The sequence below is a fragment of the Melanostigma gelatinosum genome (genome assembly GCF_949748355.1).
Source record: "Melanostigma gelatinosum genome assembly, chromosome: 2".
NCBI lineage: Eukaryota > Metazoa > Chordata > Actinopteri > Perciformes > Zoarcidae > Melanostigma > Melanostigma gelatinosum.
This window is the reverse complement of record NC_136635.1, coordinates 33,339,826-33,366,112: the sequence shown is the minus strand read 5'-3', so window position 1 is coordinate 33,366,112 and position 26,287 is coordinate 33,339,826. Positions and strand designations below refer to the sequence as shown.

Genomic DNA, 26,287 nt, shown 5'->3' with positions numbered 1-26,287 from the left:
TTTCATAACCACTTCAGTTCCTTATCTTCCCTTCCTTTCCTTCCTTTCCTCCTCTCAGTGCAGCAGAACGTCAAAGCTCAGCGAGTCAGAGAGGTAACCATGCCAACCGTGGATATTTGAGTGAAGATTAATGCTTTGATTGATTGATTTATTGATTGACAGCTCAGAGGAAAAAAACTGAAATGCGCTTAGTTTATAAGTTTGGCCACAGTGTGTGTGTGTGTGCGTGCGTGTCTGTGTCTGTGTGTGTGTGTGTGTGTGTGTGTGTGTGTGTTTCAGCCTGTTTCATCACTTTTCTTATGCAACACGCTGCAAACTGGACTCAGAATGTAGAGAAACATTTCCACCTGCTGGACGGCACAAACAGTCACAAAGAGACACAAACAGTCACAAAGAGACACAAAGAGACACAAAGAGATACAAACAGTCACAAAGAGACACAAAGAGACACAAACAGTCACAAAGAGACACAAAGAGACACAAAGAGATACAAACAGTCACAAAGAGACACAAAGAGACACAAAGAGACACAAACAGTCACAAAGAGACACAAAGAGACACAAAGAGACACAAACAGTCACAAAGAGACACAAAGAGATACAAACAGTCACAAAGAGACACAAAGAGACACAAAGAGACACAAACAGTCACAAAGAGACACAAAGAGATACAAACAGTCACAAAGAGACACAAAGAGACACAAAGAGACACAAACAGTCACAAAGAGACACAAAGAGACACAAAGAGATACAAACAGTCACAAAGAGACACAAAGACACACAAAGAGACACAAAGAGACACAAAGAGACACAAACAGTCACAAAGAGACACAAAGAGACACAAAGAGACACAAACAGTCACAAAGAGACACAAAGAGACACAAACAGTCACAAAGAGACACAAACAGTCACAAAGAGACACAAAGAGACACAAAGAGATACAAACAGTCACAAAGAGACACAAAGACACACAAAGAGACACAAAGAGACACAAAGAGACACAAACAGTCACAAAGAGACACAAAGAGACACAAAGAGACACAAACAGTCACAAAGAGACACAAAGAGACACAAACAGTCACAAAGAGACACAAAGAGACACAAACAGTCACAAAGAGATACAAACAGTCACAAAGAGACACAAAGAGACACAAAGAGATACAAACAGTCACAAAGAGATACAAACAGTCACAAAGAGACACAAAGAGACACAAAGAGACACAAACAGTCACAAAGAGACACAAAGAGACACAAAGAGACACAAAGAGACACAAACAGTCACAAAGAGATACAAACAGTCACAAAGAGACACAAAGAGACACAAAGAGACACAAACAGTCACAAAGAGATACAAACAGTCACAAAGAGACACAAAGAGACACAAAGAGATACAAACAGTCACAAAGAGACACAAAGAGACACAAACAGTCACAAAGAGACACAAAGAGACACAAAGAGACACAAACAGTCACAAAGAGACACAAAGAGACACAAAGAGACACAAACAGTCACAAAGAGATACAAACAGTCACAAAGAGACACAAACAGTCACAAAGAGACACAAAGAGACACAAACACTCACAAAGAGACACAAAGAGACACAAAGAGACACAAAGAGACACAAACAGTCACAAAGAGATACAAACAGACACAAACAGTCACAAAGAGACACAAAGAGACACAAACAGTCACAAAGAGACACAAAGAGACACAAAGAGACACAAACAGTCACAAAGAGACACAAAGAGATACAAACAGTCACAAAGAGACACAAAGAGACACAAACAGTCACAAAGAGACACAAAGAGACACAAACAGTCACAAAGAGACACAAACAGTCACAAAGAGACACAAAGAGACACAAACAGTCACAAAGAGACACAAAGAGACACAAACAGTCACAAAGAGACACAAAGAGACACAAACAGTCACAAAGAGACGTCCATTTGTTTGTCGTCTCATTGTGTCTCTGAGACTCTAAACTGATCCAGAACTTTCTCACACTCATCTGGACCCTCATGAACTCTTTGTGTCTCTAGGCTGACGTCATTCAGCCACCAGATGACGCTGCTCTCCAACGTTTCTTCTTCTTCGGTTGTTATATTGTGAACAGCTGCAGCTCGTTTCCCTTCATGACGTCACACTCCTGCTGCTCGATGTGTTTCCATGCTGGACCGGCGTGATGTCACCGGTGGGCCCCCCACCATCAAGTCACCTTTCACCAAACCGGATGTGCCGTGAGACTTCCTTCAATATAAAAGTCATGATGTCCGTGTTTTCCTTCCTTGTCGTTTGTCTGAATATACAGGATAAACATAATATATCACTAGAACACTGACACGTGATGTCATCTATTTGAAGAGGAGAGGATCCACTTTATTGATCCCACATGTGAAGGTCACAGCAGCAACAACAAAGTAAAGAACCAACAAAACTAGAAGACTCATCGTGATCATCAATGACAAGGTGGGAACTTACAGGCCTCTTGTACACACGATAGAATATCATACTCATGTCATCATATCATCAGAGACACTGGGAGCAGTGGTTGGTTGATTAACGACGTCCTGCCTCTTGTCTCTGTCATTGTCTGCAAATCAGGAGTTTACAAGGCAGGCGTCCTTTCTCACAACACTGACCTGATGCATCAAGTGGATATGTTTTGCTGAACATAATATGATGCATTGGCCTCTACATCCTCTAGTCTAATGAGCAGACTTATAAACGCACTGTTACAACTCCTTCATAGTGTCATATTGCTTTACAGAGAATTATGATGATAAGTTCATAGTAGATGCAAAAGTATACTTATGTACAATATATTATGTTGAACATTGTTGCTCCTGGATGGATCACAGCAACCGAATTATGTTCAACACAGCTCCATGTCCTTGGTCATGATGCCACAGCACTGAAAAGAATAAACTTCATCATTCTCACAATTCTGACCCTTTGCTTTTTTATTAACAGCATTTACTTTTACTTCCAATGAACAGGTTATGATGTTCATTTAATGTTCAGGTTATGATGTACATTTAATATCAGAAAATTACTTTTGATACTTCAGTACTTTTGTACTTAAGTACAATAAATATCAGATACTTTGAGACTTTTACTCAAGTAGTATTCTAATAGGTGACTTTTACTTTTACTGGAGTAGTTTTCTAGTAAGGTATCTTTACTTTTACTCAAGTATGGCTTTTGAGTACTTTATACACCACTGGTCGTGATGCTTAAAAAGAGCAGAAAGCTGCAGACTCCATGAGGAGATCATGTGATCTAATGAGTCCTCTGATTGGACAGATACTCAATGATTGAACAGTGATCGGTTCACTTGTATGTAATGATGTTTTTCTGATACTTCCTGTTGATTATTTATCTGATCAGTTCACTGGTTTTATATGTACTTCTTTTATCACACAGATGCTGTCAAATAATCCGGAATACAATCAAATTGACAATTTATTTTTAATTTAATTTTTAATCGCTGCCAAAAACTGCCTTTATTTTGAAAGATGTCACCGGAAGTGCCCCTACATATTCACAGCGTCACTGGTCCGGTCCCGCTGGAGCCAGGACCGGGTTTTCCTCTCTTTAAAGGATCCTCCAGCTCTACACCGACACACACGGACGTGTTTCAGCCGCAGTTGGGTCTCGGTCGCTCGGCCATGGCCTCCATCGTCTGTCGGGTCCAGTACCTGGAGGACTCGGATCCGTTCGTCTGCACCAACTTTCCCGAACCCCGCAGACCTCCGACGGTGCGCGTGGAGGAGAACGTGCCGCTCAGCGAGCAGATCTCCGGGATCCACGCGCTGCTGGAGGCGCCTCTGCAGGTGAACCAGCTCTTAACTAGTTAACCTGCTAACTTAACTTAACTAACCATCAGAGCACCGCCCTGTGTGAGAAGGACTCACCTGTAGAGGTAACGCACCTGAAGTTCTCGAGGTTTAAACACACACACACACACACACACACGCACCAGACTGGTTTCAGAAGCAGTGACGTCAGGAGTCCTTGTAATGAGACTGTGGAGGACGATGGACGCTGTTCTCATCTAGAACATTACATGTTGAGTACACATTGAGCTGCTTGCTGCCGAATTTACCTGAACACAAAGCATCGGTTGATCGAAGTGCTTTTTGTATTATTGGCTGCTGATTATCGATTCTATGTTAAAAAAGGCACATTGGTAATGGAGCCTGGTTGCTGCATGAGAGCTTCTCTATCTGGCTGAGCTGAAGTCCACTCGGGCATCACTGGACATCTGGAGGTGCTTTGACCTGCTCCAGTAATTTAATATAACAAATCATTTGGTCATAAAACGTACTGATCACAAAGTGTCCTGAATCCAGATGAAGGTCCAGGAAGAGAACCGGGTCCTGGACCAGATGTTCCATAAACAGTAGAGGAACAACTTCCTGCTCCGTGATGTCATGAGACCCAAAAATACTTTTTCCACAGACTTCTATTACGAGAGAGCGAATCATCTTTAGTATGAAGCTTGTTTAAATTATGAGGTTCTTAAAGGAGTAAAATGTGCTGACAGAGTTCTTTTTCTTCTAAAGGAAGTGAGCATGTTCAGTGGGCCCAGTGATGAGGAAGAACCGGGTTTATCTATCCTACAAAGTCATACTCTGTTCAGGTACTCTGTTCTCTACCTGCTCTGTTCTCTACCTGCTCTGTTCTCTACCTGCTCTCTACCTGCTCTGTTCTCTACCTGCTCGGGTACTCTGTTCTCTACCTGTTCGGGTACTCTGTTCTCTACCTGTTTGGGTACTCTGTTCTCTACCTGTTCGGGTGCTCTGTTCTCTACCTGTTCGGGTGCTCTGTTCTCTACCTGTTCGGGTGCTCTGTTCTCTACCTGTTCGGGTACTCTGTTCTCTACCTGTTCGGGTGCTCTGTTCTCTACCTGCTCGGGTACTCTGTTCTCTACCTGTTCGGGTGCTCTGTTCTCTACCTGCTCGGGTGCTCTGTTCTCTACCGGTTCGGGTGCTCTGTTCTCTACCGGTTCGGGTACTCTGTTCTCTACCTGTTTGGGTACTCTGTTCTCTACCTGTTCGGGTGCTCTGTTCTCTACCTGTTCGGGTGCTCTGTTCTCTACCGGTTCGGGTGCTCTGTTCTCTACCGGTTCGGGTACTCTGTTCTCTACCTGTTCGGGTGCTCTGTTCTCTACCTGTTCGGGTACTCTGTTCTCTACCTGTTCGGGTGCTCTGTTCTCTACCTGCTCGGGTGCTCTGTTCTCTACCTGTTCGGGTGCTCTGTTCTCTACCTGTTCGGGTACTCTGTTCTCTACCTGGTTGGGTACTCTGTTCTCTACCTGTTCGGGTACTCTGTTCTCTACCTGTTCGGGTGCTCTGTTCTCTACCTGTTCGGGTGCTCTGTTCTCTACCTGTTCGGGTACTCTGTTCTCTACCTGTTCGGGTACTCTGTTCTCTACCTGTTCGGGTGCTCTGTTCTCTACCTGTTCGGGTGCTCTGTTCTCTACCTGTTCGGGTGCTCTGTTCTCTACCTGCTCGGGTGCTCTGTTCTCTACCTGTTCGGGTGCTCTGTTCTCTACCTGTTCGGGTGCTCTGTTCTCTACCTGCTCGGGTGCTCTGTTCTCTACCTGTTCGGGTACTCTGTTCTCTACCTGTTCGGGTACTCTGTTCTCTACCTGCTCGGGTACTCTGTTCTCTACCTGTTCGGGTACTCTGTTCTCTACCTGTTCGGGTACTCTGTTCTCTACCTGCTCGGGTGCTCTGTTCTCTACCTGTTCGGGTGCTCTGTTCTCTACCTGTTCGGGTGCTCTGTTCTCTACCTGTTCGGGTGCTCTGTTCTCTACCTGTTCGGGTGCTCTGTTCTCTACCTGTTCGGGTACTCTGTTCTCTACCTGTTCGGGTACTCTGTTCTCTACCTGCTCGGGTGCTCTGTTCTCTACCTGTTCGGGTGCTCTGTTCTCTACCTGTTCGGGTGCTCTGTTCTCTACCTGTTCGGGTGCTCTGTTCTCTACCTGTTCGGGTGCTCTGTTCTCTACCTGTTCGGGTGCTCTGTTCTCTACCTGTTCGGGTGCTCTGTTCTCTACCTGTTCGGGTGCTCTGTTCTCTACCTGTTCGGGTACTCTGTTCTCTACCTGTTCGGGTGCTCTGTTCTCTACCTGTTTGGGTGCTCTGTTCTCTACCTGTTTGGGTACTCTGTTCTCTACCTGTTCGGGTACTCTGTTCTCTACCTGTTCGGGTGCTCTGTTCTCTACCTGTTCGGGTGCTCTGTTCTCTACCTGTTCGGGTGCTCTGTTCTCTACCGGTTCGGGTACTCTGTTCTCTACCTGCTCGGGTGCTCTGTTCTCTACCTGTTCGGGTGCTCTGTTCTCTACCTGCTCGGGTGCTCTGTTCTCTACCTGTTCGGGTGCTCTGTTCTCTACCTGTTCGGGTGCTCTGTTCTCTACCTGTTCGGGTGCTCTGTTCTCTACCTGTTTGGGTACTCTGTTCTCTACCTGTTTGGGTACTCTGTTCTCTACCTGTTCGGGTGCTCTGTTCTCTACCTGTTCGGGTGCTCTGTTCTCTACCGGTTCGGGTGCTCTGTTCTCTACCTGCTCGGGTGCTCTGTTCTCTACCTGTTCGGGTGCTCTGTTCTCTACCTGTTCGGGTGCTCTGTTCTCTACCTGTTTGGGTACTCTGTTCTCATCACAGAGGTTACAGTTCACTGTCTTCAGTTGCAGCATTAGATCATGACTCAGCAGTCTGTGTTGGAACTCGCTCACGTCTCTTCGCTGGAACTCTTTTATTTCTCTGTGTTACTCAATCGGTTCCAAACAGAGATCCAGTCCAGCCTTGCATGAGGCGTTCAGGGCCCCTCAGGAATCTCCAGGATCAGATAAAAGACCGGAGAGCCCCCCCCCTCCTCCTCCCCTCCACTAATTGTTCCCATCATGCTCTGGGGCTTTGAGCTGTGGGCTCTCATCCAATGAGGTGATATTGGGACCGAAACAGAGAAAGTAGACGTGTTTCATTATTCTGAGCTGGTTTTCTGATCCTCCTGTTCCTCCTTCTCCTCTTTGTCGTCCTCTTTGTTGTCTTCCTCTTCCTCTTTCTGCCTTCTCCTCTTCTTCTTCGTCTTCGTCAACAGGATGTGATGCTACCAGCAGCGTGTTGATAAGCGCTGAGCAGGCGTTTCCTTCCTCACAGCAGCAGGAAACCTTGTGATGCGTTTGTTTCATCAGGAGAATGAAGTCACTTTGAGCACAATGACAGAAACGTGTCTGAACATCTTGACTGCTTTGTTTGGACGGTACTGCTCTGTCTTTACACCGCTGATAGTTATGGATCAGATATTATTGATCTGAATGATAAATGGAGAATCTTTAGGAAGATGTGAGTTCTTCAGGAATCAAACCTTCACTCTTGTGTGTGTGTGTGTGTGTGTGGGGGGGGGGGTCCTGATTCCAGCTTGGAACGGTGACTTACTGAGTCTATAAATAGATTCTGTTTGTTTACTGAGTGAACAGAGTTCATCCAACAAACTGAGTTATTGATCCATAAGCAGCTGATCAGAACTGATCAATAGTCTCAGAGTCGGGAGCCCCTTGATGCTGATTGGTTGTCGCTCGTCTGCAGCCTGTAGAGCCAACGACCAATAGAAGCAGAGAACTGAAGAGATTCATTTCACAGTATCGATGATATTTAATATGATAAAAGTTCATTTTAATGTTTTTTCACAAAGAAAATAACCAGATAAGAATAAACACATTAAAGACCTTCATCTGATGTCTGATGGACTCATCGATTGATCACCAGTCCAATCAATGGTGACCTGATTACTGCGAGTCTGTAGCGAGCGGTCTGTGGTTGCTGTGGTGGTGCAGGTCTGTGGTTGCCATAGTGGTGGTGGTGGTCTGTGGTTGCCATAGTGGTGGTGGTCTGCGGTTGCCGTGGTGGTGGTCTGCGGTTGCTGTAGTGGTGGTGGTCTGCGGTTGCCGTAGTGGTGGTGGTCTGCAGTTGCCGTGGTGGTCTGCGGTTGCTGTAGTGGTGGTGGTCTGCGGTTGCTGTACTGGTGGTGGTCTGCAGTTGCCGTGGTGGTCTGCGGTTGCCGTAGTGGTGGTGGTCTGCGGTTGCCGTAGTGGTGGTGGTCTGCGGTTGCCGTAGTGGTGGTGGTGTGCGGTTGCTGTGGTGGTGGTCTGCAGTTGCCGTAGTGGTGGTGGTCTGCAGTTGCCGTGGTGGTCTGCGGTTGCTGTAGTGGTGGTGGTCTGCGGTTGCTGTAGTGGTGGTGGTCTGCGGTTGCTGTAGTGGTGGTGGTCTGCAGTTGCCGTAGTGGTGGTGGTCTGCAGTTGCCGTAGTGGTGGTGGTCTGCGGTTGCCGTAGTGGTGGTGGTCTGCGGTTGCCGTAGTGGTGGTGGTCTGCGGTTGCCGTAGTGGTGGTGGTCTGCGGTTGCCGTAGTGGTGGTGGTCTGCGGTTGCCGTAGTGGTGGTGGTCTGCGGTTGCTGTGGTGGTCTGCGGTTGCCGTAGTGGTCTGCGGTTGCCGTAGTGGTCTGCGGTTGCCGTAGTGGTGGTGGTCTGCGGTTGCCGTAGTGGTGGTGGTCTGCGGTTGCCGTAGTGGTGGTGGTGGTCTGCGGTTGCCGTAGTGGTGGTGGTCTGCGGTTGCCGTAGTGGTGGTGGTCTGCGGTTGCCGTGGTGGTGGTGGTCTGCGGCTGCCGTAGTGGTGGTGGTCTGCGGCTGCCGTAGTGGTGGTGGTCTGCGGTTGCCGTAGTGGTGGTGGTCTGCGGTTGCCGTAGTGGTGGTGGTCTGCGGTTGCCGTAGTGGTGGTGGTCTGCGGTTGCCGTAGTGGTGGTGGTCTGCGGTTGCCGTAGTGGTGGTGGTCTGCGGTTGCCGTAGTGGTGGTGGTCTGCGGTTGCCGTAGTGGTGGTGGTCTGCGGTTGCCGTGGTGGTCTGCGGTTGCCGTAGTGGTGGTGGTCTGCGGCTGCCGTAGTGGTGGTGGTCTGTGGTTGCTGTAGTGGTGGTGGTCTGCGGTTGCCGTAGTGGTGGTGGTCTGTGGTTGCCGTAGTGGTGGTGGTCTGCGGTTGCCGTAGTGGTGGTGGTCTGCGGTTGCCGTAGTGGTGGTGGTCTGCGGTTGCCGTAGTGGTGGTGGTCTGCGGTTGCCGTAGTGGTGGTGGTCTGCGGTTGCCGTAGTGGTGGTGGTCTGCGGTTGCCGTAGTGGTGGTGGTCTGCGGTTGCCGTAGTGGTGGTGGTCTGCGGTTGCCGTAGTGGTGGTGGTCTGTGGTTGCCGTAGTGGTGGTGGTCTGTGGTTGCCGTAGTGGTGGTGGTCTGCGGTTGCCGTAGTGGTGGTGGTCTGCGGTTGCTGTAGTGGTGGTGGTCTGTGGTTGCCGTAGTGGTGGTGGTCTGCGGTTGCCGTAGTGGTGGTGGTCTGCGGTTGCCGTAGTGGTGGTGGTCTGCGGTTGCCGTAGTGGTGGTGGTCTGCGGTTGCCGTAGTGGTGGTGGTCTGTGGTTGCTGTAGTGGTGGTGGTCTGTGGTTGCTGTAGTGGTGGTGGTCTGTGGTTGCCGTAGTGGTGGTGGTCTACGGTTGCCGTAGTGGTGGTGGTCTGTGGTTGCCGTAGTGGTGGTGGTCTGTGGTGCAGGTAAAGTGTGTATTATATTAACAGCGTCAACATAACTGACTCATTAAACAGAACAGTGAATATTAATATGAATCCTCTGAACCTTTGTGGAATAATAAGTTCATAAAGCATCTCGAGGCTCACAGGGTGGAGCGTCACATCAGTTGAGGAGACAGTCTGACGTACTGAGGTCTAATAATAATAATTAGTCACCATCATGTTGTAGTGTTTGTACGGTAGATCATGAGGTGTTCATAAATTGTTGACGTAGAAATATCTTCTCATAAATGGCCTCCAGCTCGTCAGTAGAACCGGTTCAGGAGGTTGTGTTCATGTATCATTAGCAGCTGCTCCAGGATCTCCTTCTCCTTCTTTATATATAAAGTGTTGGGTAACCGAGGTCCAGATGGATGCAGGTATTTGTGGTTGAATAATTGGATCTGACTGTTGAACCTGAGTCCATCCATCTGCTTAATGCATTCTATTATATTGTATGAATTCATTCATCATATATCAATTAAAAGCACAATGTAACTGCAGTTGCCCCAGTGCATGCTGGGAGGCTTCCCAAACACACCTGTAGTCACATGACCAGCCCTCAGCCAATCACATGAATGGTGATCATGCTTTCACCTCTCTACTGAGGCTGCCTTTATTTCAAAATAAGAGCGCACTGTTATTCAACAACTTCATCCAGGACTGTCTCTCTGTGTCTCTCTGTCTGTCTCTCTCTCTGTCTGTCTCTCTCTGTCTCTCTCTCTGTCTCTCTCTCTGTCTGTCTGTCTCTCTGTGTCTCTGTCTCTCTCTCTGTGTCTCTCTCTGTGTCTCTCTCTCTGTGTCTCTGTGTCTCTCTCTCTGTGTCTCTCTCTCTCTGTGTCTCTGTGTCTCTCTCTGTGTGTCTCTCTCTCTCTCTCTCTCTCTCTCTCTCTCTCTCTCTGTCTCTGTCTCTGTCTCTCTCTCTCTCTCTCTCTGTGTGTCTCTCTCTCTCTCTCTGTCTCTCTCTGTCTCTCTCTCTCTCTCTCTCTCTCTCTCTGTGTGTCTCTGTCTCTCTCTCTCTGTGTGTCTCTGTCTCTCTCTCTCTCTCTCTCTGTCTCTCTCTGTCTCTCTATCTCTCTCGCTCTCTCTTGCTCTCTCTGTCTCTCTCTGTCTCTCTCTCTCTCTCTCTCTCTCTCTCTGTCTCTCTCTCTCTCTCTATGTGTCTCTGTCTCTCTCTCTCTCTGTGTGTCTCTGTCTCTCTCTCTCTGTGTGTCTCTGTCTCTCTCTGTGTCTCTGTGTCTCTGTGTCTCTCTCTCTCTGTGTCTCTGTGTGTGTCTGACTCTGTCTGTCTCTCAGCTGGAGGAGTGCACCCTTCAGTTGTCTCCTCATGGAAACTACCTGGACCTGGACTCGTCTCTGGCCGAGCAGAGAGAAGAGCTGGAGAGCTTCTATGCAGACGTGACGTAAGAACACCTTTACCTCTGTCTCTGTCATGGCCGCCCAGTGAGACCAGTTAGACTGTGAATGCTTTTAAAGTGATGTAGAGGAGAAGTAGCAGTACATGGAATACTAAATGTACACGTACAAATACTGTGTGTGTGTGTTACAATGACCTAAAAACATCTCAAGATTGTTCCTTTTTTAACCGTAGACAAACGCACTTCTCTAGTTTTCCTCAGTCTCTCTTTCCCGCCCTCTCTCTGTCCCTCATTCTTTCCATACCTCCATGCTGTGGTTCTTTCCGTACTCTAATCACAGCAGCCACAGTCTGCTTGCGTAGGTTGATGTGTAAACTGAAATGATCTGGGATCACTTCAGTTGTGTCTTCTGCTGTTGGTTACCGCGTTACAAAGTTACCGCGTCACAAAGTCACCGCGTCACAAAGTCACCACGTCACAAAGTTACCAAGTTAAAACGTCACAAAGTTACCGCGTCACAAAGTTACCGCGTCACAAAGTTACCACGTCACAAAGTTACCACGTCACAAAGTTACCAAGTTACCGCGTCACAAAGTTACCGCGTCACAAAGTTACCGCGTCACAAAGTTACCGCGTCACAAAGTTACCGCGTCACAAAGTTACCGCGTCACAAAGTTACCAAGTTACCGCGTCACAAAGTTACCGCGTCACAAAGTTACCGCGTCACAAAGTTACCAAGTTAAAACGTCACAAAGTTACCACGTCACAAAGTTACCAAGTTAAAACGTCACAAAGTTACCACGTTAAAACGTCACAAAGTTACCACGTCACAAAGTTACCAAGTTACCATGTCACAAAGTTACCACGTCACAAAGTTACCACGTCACAAAGTTACCACGTCACAAAGTTACCACGTCAAAACGTCACAAAGTTACCACGTCACAAAGTTACCAAGTTAAAACGTCACAAAGTTACCAAGTTAAAACGTCATAAAGTTACCACGTCACAAAGTTACCAAGTTAAAACGTCACAAAGTTACCACGTCACAAAGTTAACACGTCACAAAGTTATCACGTCACAGTCATTTAGTTACTACGTTATAAAGTTACCGCATTTCATATTATAGATATTCATTACTATATATATAATATATATATATATATATATATATATATATATATAATATATATATATATAATTTATTTTATTTTATTTTATTTTATTTTATTATTTAGAGGTGTTCTCTCTAACGTTTCATGGTGGTTTCTGGTTTTTAGTCCGTGACGTCTCTCTGGAGGAATAAACGGTTCTTTTCAACACTTGATTGTTTTTCCACAGGAAAGGGAAGAAGCCCATCCTGGTTCTGAGGACTCAGCTCTCTGTCCGGGTTCACTGCATCCTGGGTAATTATGTCCATGTTGTTTGTCTTTCCGTCCTCTCTGTCACTGAGGGTTTCCTCTCTGAGTCTCTTCAGAAGATACTCTGCTTGTTCTCTCCTATGAACTCTGGAATATGAACTCATATAATGAAGACTTCCAAACATTAGAGGTTCCTTCTGCTCTAATGATCCCCAAACGTTCCTCTCTCTTCATTAGTTCTAAAAAACATTCTGCTCAGCAGACATGCGCCTGATAGAGGAACGTCTCCACAGTTGTAATGTTAACCATCACGGTGTCGATAAAGTTTTACTGATACGATCTGAACCATGAGTTAGCAGGGTTATCAGATGCTAACAGGGTTAGCACATGTTAGCAGATTTTTGCACGTTAGCAGTTGACTACAGTCGTTGTGAAATGCATTGTGGGTATTGTAGTCTCCTGAAGAAGGGTTCTGGGGTTTGTTGATTCCTCTAATGGGGAATTTTCTGTTGATTAATCAATGAATGAAATGAACGCATCGCTGCAACAGAAGGAGGAGGAGCTCATTCGAACACGTTTCCTGAGGGTTTGAGTCATGAGACTATTTATCATCAAGTCTGTTCTGGTTTCACAGGATCACTTACAGAAACATTGTGATGAGTCTTTAATCTTCTTCTTCATCTGTAATGTGACCTCTGATTGGTCGGTTGTGTTACAGGGTTTGGATCAGTCTCTGCTTGTTCTTCTTCTGTGGTGGCAGAAAGGTGATGAGTAGAATAAGTGAAAGTGTTTCATGTCTCTGATGAATCATGTTGGATCATGTCTCACGGTGCGTTCAGGTCCTGGTCTCACGGTGCGTTCAGGTCCTGGTCTCACGGTGCGTTCAGGTCCTGGTCTCACGGTGCGTTCAGGTGATCGTCCTCAACTCGCAAACACCGTTCTGAATGAACTCCTGCAGGAAGTGAATCCGATAAATAAACGTGTTGACAGCTGTCAGTCAAGTCCTCAAACAACTCAGGAACACAGTCTGTGAGGTCAACCGTCATAATGATGTCTTGTATTTATTTGTTATTATTCATTTCTGTATGTCTCACAGAAGAACTCTGAGGTTCCAAACATCAAGTTTAATTTAAAGTTTCAGAAGTCGACCTTTTAAGATGAATCTGAACTGTGGATCCTAAGAACTTTAAAATAGTGTGTGTGTGTGTGTGTGTGTGTGTGTGTGTGTGTGAGAGATCTCCCCTCATCATAAACGCAGCTCTCTGTAATCTAACCTCTCAGTTGGGGGAGAGACGCTGAGTCTGGCCGACGGCCATCTTGGGTCACAGTTGGATGTTGGTGTGTGAGTCATCCTCCTCATGTTGGTCTGAACTTTCCTGTGAACACACAAGTCACATGATCTGATGTGACTCCTCCCACTGTGTTAACATGGCTGCTTCCTGCATCTAACTTCTGTCCAGCATCTCTACGTCTAACTGAGAAGAGTTTAATCTGGACCAGAAGACCAGATCTAGGTTCTGTTATCTCGTCTAAGACAAAGATCTGTAGAGAAATGAATAACTCTGGTGTCACCCTTCTATTTTTAGTTGCGTGAATCAGTCTTTCAGCTTCTGGACAATGGTGAAGTATTTTGGGACGGACAGCCGGTGTTTGATCCTTGTTAAACTTGATATTCTTGATCCCTGTAGACCTCCTGTCTCTGAGGACTGGAGGTCTACACTGATCCCCGTCCTCTGGAACATCTCTGTCTGTTTGGTTGTATTTTAGTCTGAAATGAGAAGTCACGTTTGCTCTGTTTGTCCCACGGAGCAATTTAAAGTGACTCAACCCTCCAGAGACAAACCTTTAAAAAGATCTCAAATCTGTCCACGTGTCTCAGATGATGCAGCAGATAAGTTTCCATTCAAAGAAACATGGAGTCTGTGGTTTCAATAGTTCACTCAGAAGAAATATGTTTCAAACAAAGGAACATGTACCTTTTTATGTGCATTGAGAGTAAAATCATTCTGTCTCTACAAACGTTGAGCTGGTTTCTTTCGGGTCCGCTGGTCTGGCAGTGAAGTGAAACCTTCACCACAGAGGAAAACTTCTCTTTGTTACTCCCAAAAAGTGAATGTTCTCTGACTCACTCCTTCAACAACTAAGCACCCTCAAACTAGTCCCCCGGTCCTGCTGTAGTTCCCCCCCCCCCCCCCACTGGTCCTGCTGTAGTTCTCCCCCCCCCCCCCCACTGGTCCTGCTGTAGTTCTCCCCCCCCCCCCACTGGTCCTGCTGTAGTTCTTCCCCCCCCCCCACCGGTCCTGCTGTAGTTCCCCCCCCCCCCCCACCCCACTGGTCCTGCTGTAGTTCCCCCCCCCCCCCCACTGGTCCTGCTGTAGTTCCCCCCCTCACCGGCCCTGCTGTAGTTCTCTCCCCCCCCCACCGACCCTGCTGTAGTTCCCCCCACCGACCCTGCTGTAGTTCCCCCCCACCGGTCCTGCTGTAGTTCCCCCCCACTGGTCCTGCTGTAGTTCCCCCCACCGACCCTGCTGTAGTTCCCCCCCACCGGTCCTGCTGTAGTTCCCCCCCACCGGTCCTGCTGTAGTTCCCCCCCCGGCCCTGCTGTAGTTCCCCCCCCCCGGCCCTGCTGTAGTTCCCCCCCCCCGGCCCTGCTGTAGTTCCCCCCCACCGGTCCTGCTGTAGTTCCCCCCCACCGGTCCTGCTGTAGTTCCCCCCCCCCCACCGGTCCTGCTGTAGTTCCCCCCCCCCCCACCGGTCCTGCTGTAGTTCCCCCCCCCCACCGGTCCTGCTGTAGTTCCCCCCCACCGGTCCTGCTGTAGTTCCCCCCCACCGGTCCTGCTGTAGTTCCCCCCCACCGGTCCTGCTGTAGTTCCCCCCCACCGGTCCTGCTGTAGTTCCCCCCCACCGGTCCTGCTGTAGTTCCCCCCCCCCGGTCCTGCTGTAGTTCCCCCCCCCCCCGGTCCTGCTGTAGTTCCCCCCCCCCCCCCGGTCCTGCTGTAGTTCCCCCCCCGGCCCTGCTGTAGTTCCCCCCCACCGGTCCTGCTGTAGTTCCCCCCCACCGGTCCTGCTGTAGTTCCCCCCCCACCGGTCCTGCTGTAGTTCCCCCCCACCGGTCCTGCTGTAGTTCCCCCCCCCCCACCGGTCCTGCTGTAGTTCCCCCCCCCACCGGTCCTGCTGTAGTTCCCCCCCCCACCGGTCCTGCTGTAGTTCCCCGGTCCTGCTGTAGTTCCCCACCGGTCCGGCTGTAGTTCCCCACCGGTCCGGCTGTAGTTCCCCCCCCCCCACCGGTCCTGCTGTAGTTCCCCCCCCCCCACCGGTCCTGCTGTAGTTCCCCGGTCCTGCTGTAGTTCCCCACCGGTCCTGCTGTAGTTCCCCACCGGTCCGGCTGTAGTTCCACCCCCACCGGTCCTGCTGTAGTTCCCCCCCCCACCGGTCCTGCTGTAGTTCCCCCCCCCCCACCGGTCCTGCTGTAGTTCCCCCCCCCACCGGTCCTGCTGTAGTTCCCCGGTCCTGCTGTAGTTCCCCACCGGTCCGGCTGTAGTTCCCCACCGGTCCGGCTGTAGTTCCCCCCCCCACCGGTCCTGCTGTAGTTCCCCCCCCCCCCACCGGTCCTGCTGTAGTTCCCCGGTCCTGCTGTAGTTCCCCACCGGTCCTGCTGTAGTTCCCCACCGGTCCGGCTGTAGTTCCCCCCCCACCGGTCCTGCTGTAGTTCCCCCCCCCCCCACCGGTCCTGCTGTAGTTCCCCGGTCCTGCTGTAGTTCCCCGGTCCTGCTGTAGTTCCCCCCCGGCCCTGCTGTAGTTCCCCACCGGTCCTGCTGTAGTTCCCCGGTCCTGCTGTAGTTCCCCCCCGGCCCTGCTGTAGTTCCCCACCGGTCCTGCTGTAGTTCCCCGGTCCTGCTGTAGTTCCCCCCCGGCCCTGCTGTAGTTCCCCCCCCCACCGGTCCTGCTGTAGTTCCCCACCGGTCCTGCTGTAGTTCCCCGGTCCTGCTGTAGTTCCCCCCCGGCCCTGCTGTAGTTCCCCCCCCCACCGGTCCTGCTGTAGTTCCCCGGTCCTGCTGTAGTTCCCCACCGGTCCTGCTGTAGTTCCCCCCCCCCCCCACCGGTCCTGCTGTAGTTCCCCGGTCCTGCTGTAGTTCCCCCCCGGCCCTGCTGTAGTTCCCCACCGGTCCTGCTGTAGTTCCCCGGTCCTGCTGTAGTTCCCCCCCGGCCCTGCTGTAGTTCCCCCCCCCACCGGTCCTGCTGTAGTTCCCCACCGGTCCTGCTGTAGTTCCCCGGTCCTGCTGTAGTTCCCCCCCGGCCCTGCTGTAGTTCCCCACCGGTCCTGCTGTAGTTCCCCGGTCCTGCTGTAGTTCCCCCCCGGCCCTGCTGTAGTTCCCCCCCCCACCGGTCCTGCTGTAGTTCCCCACCGGTCCTGCTGTAGTTCCCCGGTCCTGCTGTAGTTCCCCACCGGTCCTGCTGTAGTTCCCCACCGGCCCTGCAGTGGTTCTAGACCTTCTATGATTCTGGTCTTGCTGTGGTTCTGGTTCAGGACCAGTATAAACGGGCTCCCTCTGGAAACGACTGTATTTACAATCATAGTACTAAGAGATTAGAGTTGTTTTTTCTTAGTTTCTTTACTCCGTGTTTTACTTTGACAAACATTAAACCAGAAACAAGACGAAGCGGTTTCATCTTTTCTGAACAGTTGTTGTTTAAATAAGAAATAAAAAAGATGATCTGAATCAGGAAATGGGTGATTAAACATTGAGTCTGAGATTTACTTTCATCTTTCAGGACCTGAATAAAGAACGAATAAACGTATAAAACTTCTCCAGAAATCAGATCCCAGATCAGCTTCATGCTGTTGAACACGGTGAAAAGACTTCATGATCAGTGGATCCATGAGAAGCAGAGAGATCTGCTTGTTCTTCCTCTGGAGACACTGAAGGTGTCTCATGGAAACACTGCAGCTCCTCTTTAAGAGGAAGAAGAGACGAGTCTTCATGTTCTCAGCTCAGAAATGTCTCGTCCTCCTGTGAGACGTTTCTTCGTGACTTCATAATAACTATTTCTGTCTCATGACATCTGAGTGCTGAAGAGACGCTGAAACATTTCATCTACGTTTTACTGACAGAGTTCAGCACTCAGAAGTTATTTTAAATGTCTTTAAATAGCTGTGGGAACCAACAGGACATGTTCCTGATGTCCTACAACCAGTGGAAGAAGTACTCTCACATTTATACCTCAGTGTAGAATTACTCTGTTACAAGTAAAGGTACTGCATTCAAGTATGAGTTAGTTTAAATGTTCAGTTCTTCAGTTTATTTATGATAGAAAAGCAACACTTCCTGTCTCAGGACGAGCGAGAGAAACAAGAGAAAGATGACTCCGTCTCTGACATAAACCAAAGGGGGTGTGTGTGTGTGTGTGTGTGTGTGTGTGTGTGTGTGTGTGTGTGTGTGTGTGTGTGTGTGTGTGTGTGTGTGTGTGTGTGTGTGTGTGTGTGTGTGTGTGTGTGTGTGTGTGTGTGTGTGTGTGTGTGTGTGTGTGTGTGTGTGTGTGTGTGTGAGAGACTCCTCGGCTGTCTGGACTTGTACGTAAACTGTTTGTCGTTTCCTCTGAAGTACAGAATGAGTCAGGGGTCGTGACCTGTGATAGAAACAAACAGGAAATGGTTTCATTCCTTTCTGGAGTCCTCCTCCTCTTCCTCCTTTCTTCATCTTCTGGTCTCTAGTAACACTGGATCAGATCAGAGTATAACGTTAACTACAGTTAAGAAGACTTCTGAGTATCTTTAGACGTTAAAGAGATGAATTAAAGTTTGATTTGGTCCTCTGAGGAACATCTGTACGGGGAGGTCTTCTATTGGCTACGGATCGATGGAGGAGAGGAAGAATTGATTGATTGATTTACTGACAGCTCTAAACTAGCACATTTCATTTTTTGGTGAAGTGACTTCCTGTGTTTCTTCTTCTGGTGTTTCAGAGAAGCTGTATAACTCTCAGGGTCCAGAACTCAGACGGTCTCTGTTCTCCCTCAAACAGCTGTTCCAGGTAACAAACACACCTGAGCTCCATCCCATAATGTAACATGAACACAGGAGGCTTTAGACCTCATGTGACTTCCTCTTCTGGTCTCTGCAGGACGATAAAGACCTGGTTCCAGAGTTCGTGGCCTCTGAAGGTTTGACTTGTTTCGTTAACGTTGGAGCGGAGGCCGACCACAACTACCAGAACTACATCCTGAGAGGTGAGACGGCCCTGAGATCAGCCTCCAGTCTGTAACACACACCATCAGTTCACAGACTCACAGCCCTGAGATCAGCCTCCAGTCTGTAACACACACCATCAGTTCACAGACTCCCAGCCCTGAGATCAGCCTCCAGTCTGTAACACACACCATCAGTTCACAGACTCCCAGCCCTGAGATCAGCCTCCAGAAGACACAGATGATGGAAACAAACCAACAGAGAGCTGAAGACTGATACTGACCTGTCTGTCTCTCTGTCTGTCTCTGTCTGTCTGTCTCTCAGCTCTGAGTCAGATCATGCTGTTTGTGGACGGGATGAACGGAGTGATAAAGCACAATGAGACGGTCCAGTGGCTCTACAGTCTGACAGGAAGTCTGGTGAGTCTGATCTCATCATTATTGATTTACAATAACTGGGTCATGTGACTGAACGGTCACATGACCCAGTTCAGTCTGAGTAGAGACATGAACTAAAGAGTTCATCAGAGCAGAGACGCCACCTGGTGGACACACTCTCACACACTCTCACACACACACTGTCTGTCTGTCTGTCTGTCTGTCTGTCTGTCTGTCTGTCTGTCTGAACCTGCGTCTCTGTCTTCAGTCTCGTCTGGTGGTGAAAACGTCTCTGAAGCTTCTCATCGTGTTCGTTGAATATTCAGAGTCCAACAGTCCTCGACTCATCGACGCTGTCAACACGGTGGATGGAGAGAGAGGTGCACACACACTCACACACTGAAACACTCAATCTGCTCTTTATTTTCTGGATGAGTCAGTCTAGTCCGTCAAAGAAAATATATTGTTAATAACATTATTTATTGAACATAGTTTCAAAGCGACATCTTTAAATATCTTATTTAATCTACTGAGAAATGAAAGTGAAACTCAGTTTGGTATTTTTATTGAAAAGTTGACATGAATCGAAATAACTGCCGATCAATATTCTGTTGATTGACGAATAGTTTCAGCTTTAGTTGAAGGCCGTCTGGAGAAAGTGGCGACATCTAGTGGTGAAGGTTCTGATTACAACCAACTCAACTTCTGTGTAGAGAACGAAGATGGCCGACATGAATACATGAATGCCTCTAGAGACGGGGTTTGGTTTGTACCTTGTAGGCTCCTGTAGAAACATGGTGAGCTGGTCTCCATGGAAACAGGTGTGTGTGTGTGTGTGTGTGTGTGTGTGTGTGTGTGGTAGGTTTGAAGCCGTGGAGTTTCCTGATGGAGGTGCTGGAAGAGAGAAACGGCTCTGATACAGAGCTCCTCATGTTCATCATGACGCTCATCAACAAGGTGAACATGCGAGTGGAAACCAGACGGTCTCCCGGGTAACCGGACTGCAATCATTGATTGGTGTGTGTGTTGTGGTTCAGACTCTAGCAGTGCTCCCTGATCAGGACTCGTTCTACGATGTGACCGACAGTCTGGAGCATTTGGGGATGGAGACCATCATCCACAAACACATGAGCAACAAGGGGACCGAGCCGGACCTCCGAGCTCAGTTCACCACGTACGAGGTAACAACAACAAGAAGTTCTTTAATTGAACCTCGTTAGAGTCTCGAGACACAAAGTGACAGACGGGACATGTATTACGAGATAAGATCATGAAAGTGAATAGAGACGATCAATATGACATTTGAAAGAAAGCTTTTCATCAACTGTGACGTCTAAACCCTTGCAGGTGGTCTTCATCTCAGTAGGGGACTAGATGTGAGGACCAGATGAAAGGTAGAACATCTTTAACACTAATCAGGAGCAGATATCAGGGCAACAGCAGCAAGAATAAAGCGCGGCGTCATCAGCGTAGAGACGGACTGATGCCTTCATGTTCTGACCTTATTGACATGAATCGTTAAACGGCCGGGTCCTAGAACTGAACCTCGAGGCCCTCCTGACACGTTAAAGTCTTCTTCATTACACATTTATAACTGGTGTTTTTTTATGGATACTTTTATACACAACGTGAATATAATCAGCGAATAAGTGACGTATTGTTTATTGAACACGGTCGAACGAGGAGCATACCAGATCGACTCTTTCTGTTCTTGCCTTTCACAATAAAAGCCTGTGTGTGTGTGTGTTGCAGACTGCTCTGAAGAACGAGGACGGTGAGATGGACGACTCCTCCCCTCACCTCCGCAAGGAGAGAAGAAAGATGGCCGCCGGCGATCAAGAGGGACGGCGGAGCCACCGCTCGTCCAGCCAAAACCTGCTGGACCTCCTGTCCTCCTCCGCAGGCTCCTCCCCCTCCACCTCCCCCATTCCCTCCACCTTCCTCTCCCCCACCACCGCCAACATCCCCCCCGTTATCTCCTCCGCCTCCCCCATTCCCTCCACCTTCCTCTCCCCCACCACCGCCAACATCCCCCCCGTTATCTCCTCCGCCTCCCCCATTCCCTCCACCTTCCTCTCCCCCACCACCGCCAACATCCCCCCCCTCCTCTCCCCCGTTATCTCCTCCGCCTCCCCCACTCCCTCCACCTTCCTCTCCCCCACCACCGCCAACATCCCCCCCGTTATCTCCTCCGCCTCCCCCATTCCCTCCACCTTCCTCTCCCCCACCACCGCCAACATCCCCCCCGTTATCTCCTCCGCCTCCCCCATTCCCTCCACCTTCCTCTCCCCCACCACCGCCAACATCCCCCCCCTCCTCTCCCCCGTTATCTCCTCCGCCTCCTCCTCCTCCACGGCGGGGTTGGGCAGCAGGGCCTCGTCCCCGCTGACGTCTGACCCCGGCAGCCCGGCTGCCTCCAGTCCGTCCGGGTCCCCCAGAGGGTCTCCTCTGCCCCCCAGCACGCCCCCCAACGGGACCGACACCACAGAGCGGGAGGCCGAGTCTCCGTCCAGCGCGTAAGTTCACTCAGTGCAGCTGATGTATTTCTATATCATATATTCACTCAGTACCAGGGTCTGAATCACCTAACACACAGTCTGTGAGTTGTATTCAATATTCTAGATAAAGAAATATCATCAATAAATCAAGTAATGTATTACTATCGATGAAGACTTTACATTCATGCATCACTCATCATAACACAGTAGTATGTGTATTATTATGCACAATGAGTACTTTTACTCTTTGCTACTTGAAGTATACTTTTGTACTTTTACTTTAGGACTTTTACTTGTAATGGAGTATTTCTACACTAGTATACGAGTATACACAGTATATACTTGTACTGCAGTGGAACTATTTGATGACATCAGTTGAGGCTCAGTTCTCTGATGTTTTATAGATGAAACAATAACTTGTAAAGGAATCCATAATAGTTGGGATCTCGCTCTCTGCATGTCTGTCTGGGGTCTGGGATTTGGGTTTTGGTTCTGGGTCTCTTCTGGTTCTGGGTCTCTTCTGGTGTTGGTGTTTCCTGTCTCTGATCACTGGTGTCTCTCTCCCTTCCTGCCTTCCTCCCGCCTTCTCTTCCTCCTTCCCTTGGCGGGTCTGGACCACTAGGAGTCGCTCTTTCCTTAGCCACCACATGTCAGCTCTGGGTCTGAGCAGGAGGTCCAGGCTCTTCTCCAAAACCAGCTCCATATCTGAGGAGCCTTCAGCCTCCTGCAGGTCTGTAACTGAGACCTGCTGACATGTTAGCGCCCCCTACAGGCTTCAGATCATGGAGTCATGTGAGCGTATCGTCATGTGATTTAATGTTCTGAGATCATCTGTTCAGCTCATTAATGTGCCAACTGGTCTCGTCTGGTGTTTCAGGTTCAAAAGACTGAAGCTTCATTATTAACAGAACAGGAATCATTCATCACTTTCTAAATGCTGACTCCCATTTTTTATATATATACATATCTATCTATCTATCTATCTATATACCTATCTATATATATATATATACCTATATATATACCTATCTATCTCACACACACAGTATTTAGATGCACACAAGGAATGAACTGGCAGAAAACGATGTTTGGAGAGTCTTTACTGTGTGTGTGTGTGTGTGTGTGTGTGTGTGTGTGTGTGTGTGGGGCAGCTCGTCTTCCTCAGACCTCCCTCACCAGGAGCAGCTCAACAACAAGACGGAGACTAAAACCAGTTTCAAGTAAGTGGAGTAGATGTACTGTGATTCATGGTGACATAGCTACAGCAACCACGATGCTGCAGATTAAAGGCTATTTTATATTTATAGATTATATCCGGCTCTTTTCTGGTTTATTTTCAGATTATATCCGGCTCTTTTCTGGTTTATTTTCAGATTATATCCGGATCTTTTCTGGTTTGTCTTTAGATTATATCTGGATCTTTCTGGTTTATTTTCAGATTATATCCGGCTCTTTTCTGGTTTGTCTTCAGATTATATCCGGCTCTTTTCTGGTTTATTTTCAGATTATATCCGGCTCTTTTCTGGTTTATTTTCAGATTATATCCGGATCTTTTCTGGTTTATTTTCAGATTATATCCGGCTCTTTTCTGGTTTATTTTCAGATTATATCCGGATCTTTTCTGGTTTATTTTCAGATTATATCCGGCTCTTTTCTGGTTTATTTTCAGATTATATCTGGATCTTTCTGGTTTATTTTCAGATTATATCCGGCTCTTTTCTGGTTTATTTTCAGATTATATCCGGCTCTTTTCTGGTTTATTTTCAGATTATATCCGGATCTTTTCTGGTTTATTTTCAGATTATATCCGGCTCTTTTCTGGTTTATTTTCAGATTATATCCGGATCTTTTCTGGTTTATTTTCAGATTATATCCGGATCTTTTCTGGTTTATTTTCAGATTATATCCGGCTCTTTTCTGGTTTATCTTCAGATTCTATCCGGATCTTTTCTGGTTTATCTTCAGATTCTATCCGGATCTTTTCTGGTTTATCTTCAGATTATATCTGGATCTTTTCTGGATTGCCTTTAGATTATATCCGGATCTTTTCTGGTTTGTCTTTAGATTATATCTGGATATTTTCTGGTTTATTTTCAGATTCTATCCGGATCTTTTCTGGTTTGTCTTTAGATTATATCCGGATCTTTTCTGGTTTATTTTCAGATTCTATCTGGATCTTTTCTGGTTTGTCTTTATATTATATCTGGATCTTTCTGGTTTATTTTCAGATTATATCCGGCTCTTTTCTGGTTTATTTTCAGATTATATCCGGCTCTTTTATGGTTTATTTTCAGATTATATCCGGCTCTTTTCTGGTTTATTTTCAGATTATATCCGGCTCTTTTCTGGTTTATTTTCAGATTATATCCGGCTCTTTTCTGGTTTATCTTCAGATTCTATCCGGATCTTTTCTGGTTTATTTTCAGATTATATCTGGATCTTTTCTGGTTTGTCTTTAGATTCTATCCGGATCTTTTCTGGTTTATCGTCAGATTCTATCTGGATCTTTCTGGTTTATCGTCAGATTCTATCTGGATCTTTTCTGGTTTGTCTTTAGATTATATCTGGATATTTTCTGGTTTATTTTCAGATTCTATCCGGATCTTTTCTGGTTTGTCTTTAGATTATATCCGGATCTTTTCTGGTTTATTTTCAGATTCTATCTGGATCTTTTCTGGTTTGTCTTTATATTATATCTGGATCTTTCTGGTTTATTTTCAGATTATATCCGGCTCTTTTCTGGTTTATTTTCAGATTATATCCGGCTCTTTTCTGGTTTATTTTCAGATTATATCCGGCTCTTTTCTGGTTTATTTTCAGATTATATCCGGCTCTTTTCTGGTTTATTTTCAGATTATATCCGGCTCTTTTCTGGTTTATCTTCAGATTCTATCCGGATCTTTTCTGGTTTATTTTCAGATTATATCTGGATCTTTTCTGGTTTGTCTTTAGATTCTATCCGGATCTTTTCTGGTTTATCGTCAGATTCTATCTGGATCTTTCTGGTTTATCGTCAGATTCTATCTGGATCTTTTCTGGTTTGTCTTTAGATTATATCCGGATCTTTCTGGTTTATTTTCAGATTATATCCGGCTCTTTTCTGGTTTATTTTCAGATTATATCCGGCTCTTTTCTGGTTTATTTTCAGATTATATCCGGATCTTTTCTGGTTTGTCTTTAGATTATATCCGGCTCTTTTCTGGTTTATTTTCAGATTATATCCGGCTCTTTTCTGGTTTATTTTCAGATTATATCCGGATCTTTTCTGGTTTATTTTCAGATTATATCCGGCTCTTTTCTGGTTTATTTTCAGATTATATCCGGATCTTTTCTGGTTTATTTTCAGATTATATCCGGCTCTTTTCTGGTTTATTTTCAGATTATATCTGGATCTTTCTGGTTTATTTTCAGATTATATCCGGCTCTTTTCTGGTTTATTTTCAGATTATATCCGGCTCTTTTCTGGTTTATTTTCAGATTATATCCGGATCTTTTCTGGTTTATTTTCAGATTATATCCGGCTCTTTTCTGGTTTATTTTCAGATTATATCCGGATCTTTTCTGGTTTATTTTCAGATTATATCCGGATCTTTTCTGGTTTATTTTCAGATTATATCCGGCTCTTTTCTGGTTTATCTTCAGATTCTACCCGGATCTTTTCTGGTTTATCTTCAGATTCTATCCGGATCTTTTCTGGTTTATCTTCAGATTATATCTGGATCTTTTCTGGATTGCCTTTAGATTATATCCGGATCTTTTCTGGTTTGTCTTTAGATTATATCTGGATATTTTCTGGTTTATTTTCAGATTCTATCCGGATCTTTTCTGGTTTGTCTTTAGATTATATCCGGATCTTTTCTGGTTTATTTTCAGATTCTATCTGGATCTTTTCTGGTTTGTCTTTAGATTATATCTGGATCTTTCTGGTTTATTTTCAGATTATATCCGGCTCTTTTCTGGTTTATTTTCAGATTATATCCGGCTCTTTTCTGGTTTATTTTCAGATTATATCCGGCTCTTTTCTGGTTTATTTTCAGATTATATCCGGCTCTTTTCTGGTTTATTTTCAGATTATATCCGGCTCTTTTCTGGTTTATCTTCAGATTCTATCCGGATCTTTTCTGGTTTATTTTCAGATTATATCTGGATCTTTTCTGGTTTGTCTTTAGATTCTATCCGGATCTTTTCTGGTTTATCGTCAGATTCTATCTGGATCTTTCTGGTTTATCGTCAGATTCTATCTGGATCTTTTCTGGTTTGTCTTTAGATTATATCCGGATCTTTCTGGTTTATTTTCAGATTATATCCGGCTCTTTTCTGGTTTATTTTCAGATTATATCCGGCTCTTTTCTGGTTTATTTTCAGATTATATCCGGATCTTTTCTGGTTTGTCTTTAGATTATATCTGGATCTTTTCTGGTTTGTTTTTAGATTATATCTGGATCTTTTCTGGTTTGTCTTTAGATTATATCTGGATCTTTTCTGGTTTATTTTCAGATTCTATCCGGATCTTTTCTGGTTTATCTTCAGATTCTATCCGGATCTTTTCTTGTTTGTCTTTAGATTATATCTGGATCTTTTCTGGTTTGTCTTTAGATTATATCTGGATCTTTTCTGGTTTGTCTTTAGATTATATCTGGATCTTTTCTGGCTTGTCTTTAGATTATATCTGGATCTTTTCTGGTTTATTTTCATATTCTATCCGGATCTTTTCTGGTTTGTCTTTAGATTATATCCAGATCTTTTCTGGTTTATTTTCAGATTCTATCCGGATCTTTTCTGGTTTGTCTTTAGATTATATCCGGATCTTTTCTGGTTTGTCTTTAGATTATATCTGGATCTTTTCTGGTTTATTTTCAGATTCTATCCGGATCTTTTCTGGTTTGTCTTTAGATTATATCCGGCTCATTTC

General features: G+C 46.6%; 1 protein-coding gene across 1 annotated transcript in view; it reads left to right on the top strand.

Annotated features, from left to right (window-relative positions):
* The first annotated feature begins 3,590 nt into the window (after nucleotides 1–3,590).
* The window catches only part of fhod1 (formin homology 2 domain containing 1), a 49,904-nt gene continuing 27,207 nt past the window's right edge, over nucleotides 3,591–26,287 (top strand). The window contains exons 1-13 of the mRNA XM_079288265.1: nucleotides 3,591–3,832; nucleotides 10,894–11,000; nucleotides 12,294–12,358; nucleotides 18,278–18,345; nucleotides 18,436–18,541; nucleotides 18,825–18,919; nucleotides 19,146–19,257; nucleotides 19,740–19,834; nucleotides 19,915–20,058; nucleotides 20,630–20,848; nucleotides 21,197–21,393; nucleotides 21,998–22,105; nucleotides 22,527–22,595. Of these exons, the coding sequence (XP_079144391.1) occupies nucleotides 3,668–3,832; nucleotides 10,894–11,000; nucleotides 12,294–12,358; nucleotides 18,278–18,345; nucleotides 18,436–18,541; nucleotides 18,825–18,919; nucleotides 19,146–19,257; nucleotides 19,740–19,834; nucleotides 19,915–20,058; nucleotides 20,630–20,848; nucleotides 21,197–21,393; nucleotides 21,998–22,105; nucleotides 22,527–22,595 (1,550 nt within the window). The 5' untranslated portion in view covers nucleotides 3,591–3,667. The remainder of the gene's footprint in view (nucleotides 3,833–10,893; nucleotides 11,001–12,293; nucleotides 12,359–18,277; nucleotides 18,346–18,435; nucleotides 18,542–18,824; nucleotides 18,920–19,145; nucleotides 19,258–19,739; nucleotides 19,835–19,914; nucleotides 20,059–20,629; nucleotides 20,849–21,196; nucleotides 21,394–21,997; nucleotides 22,106–22,526; nucleotides 22,596–26,287) is intronic.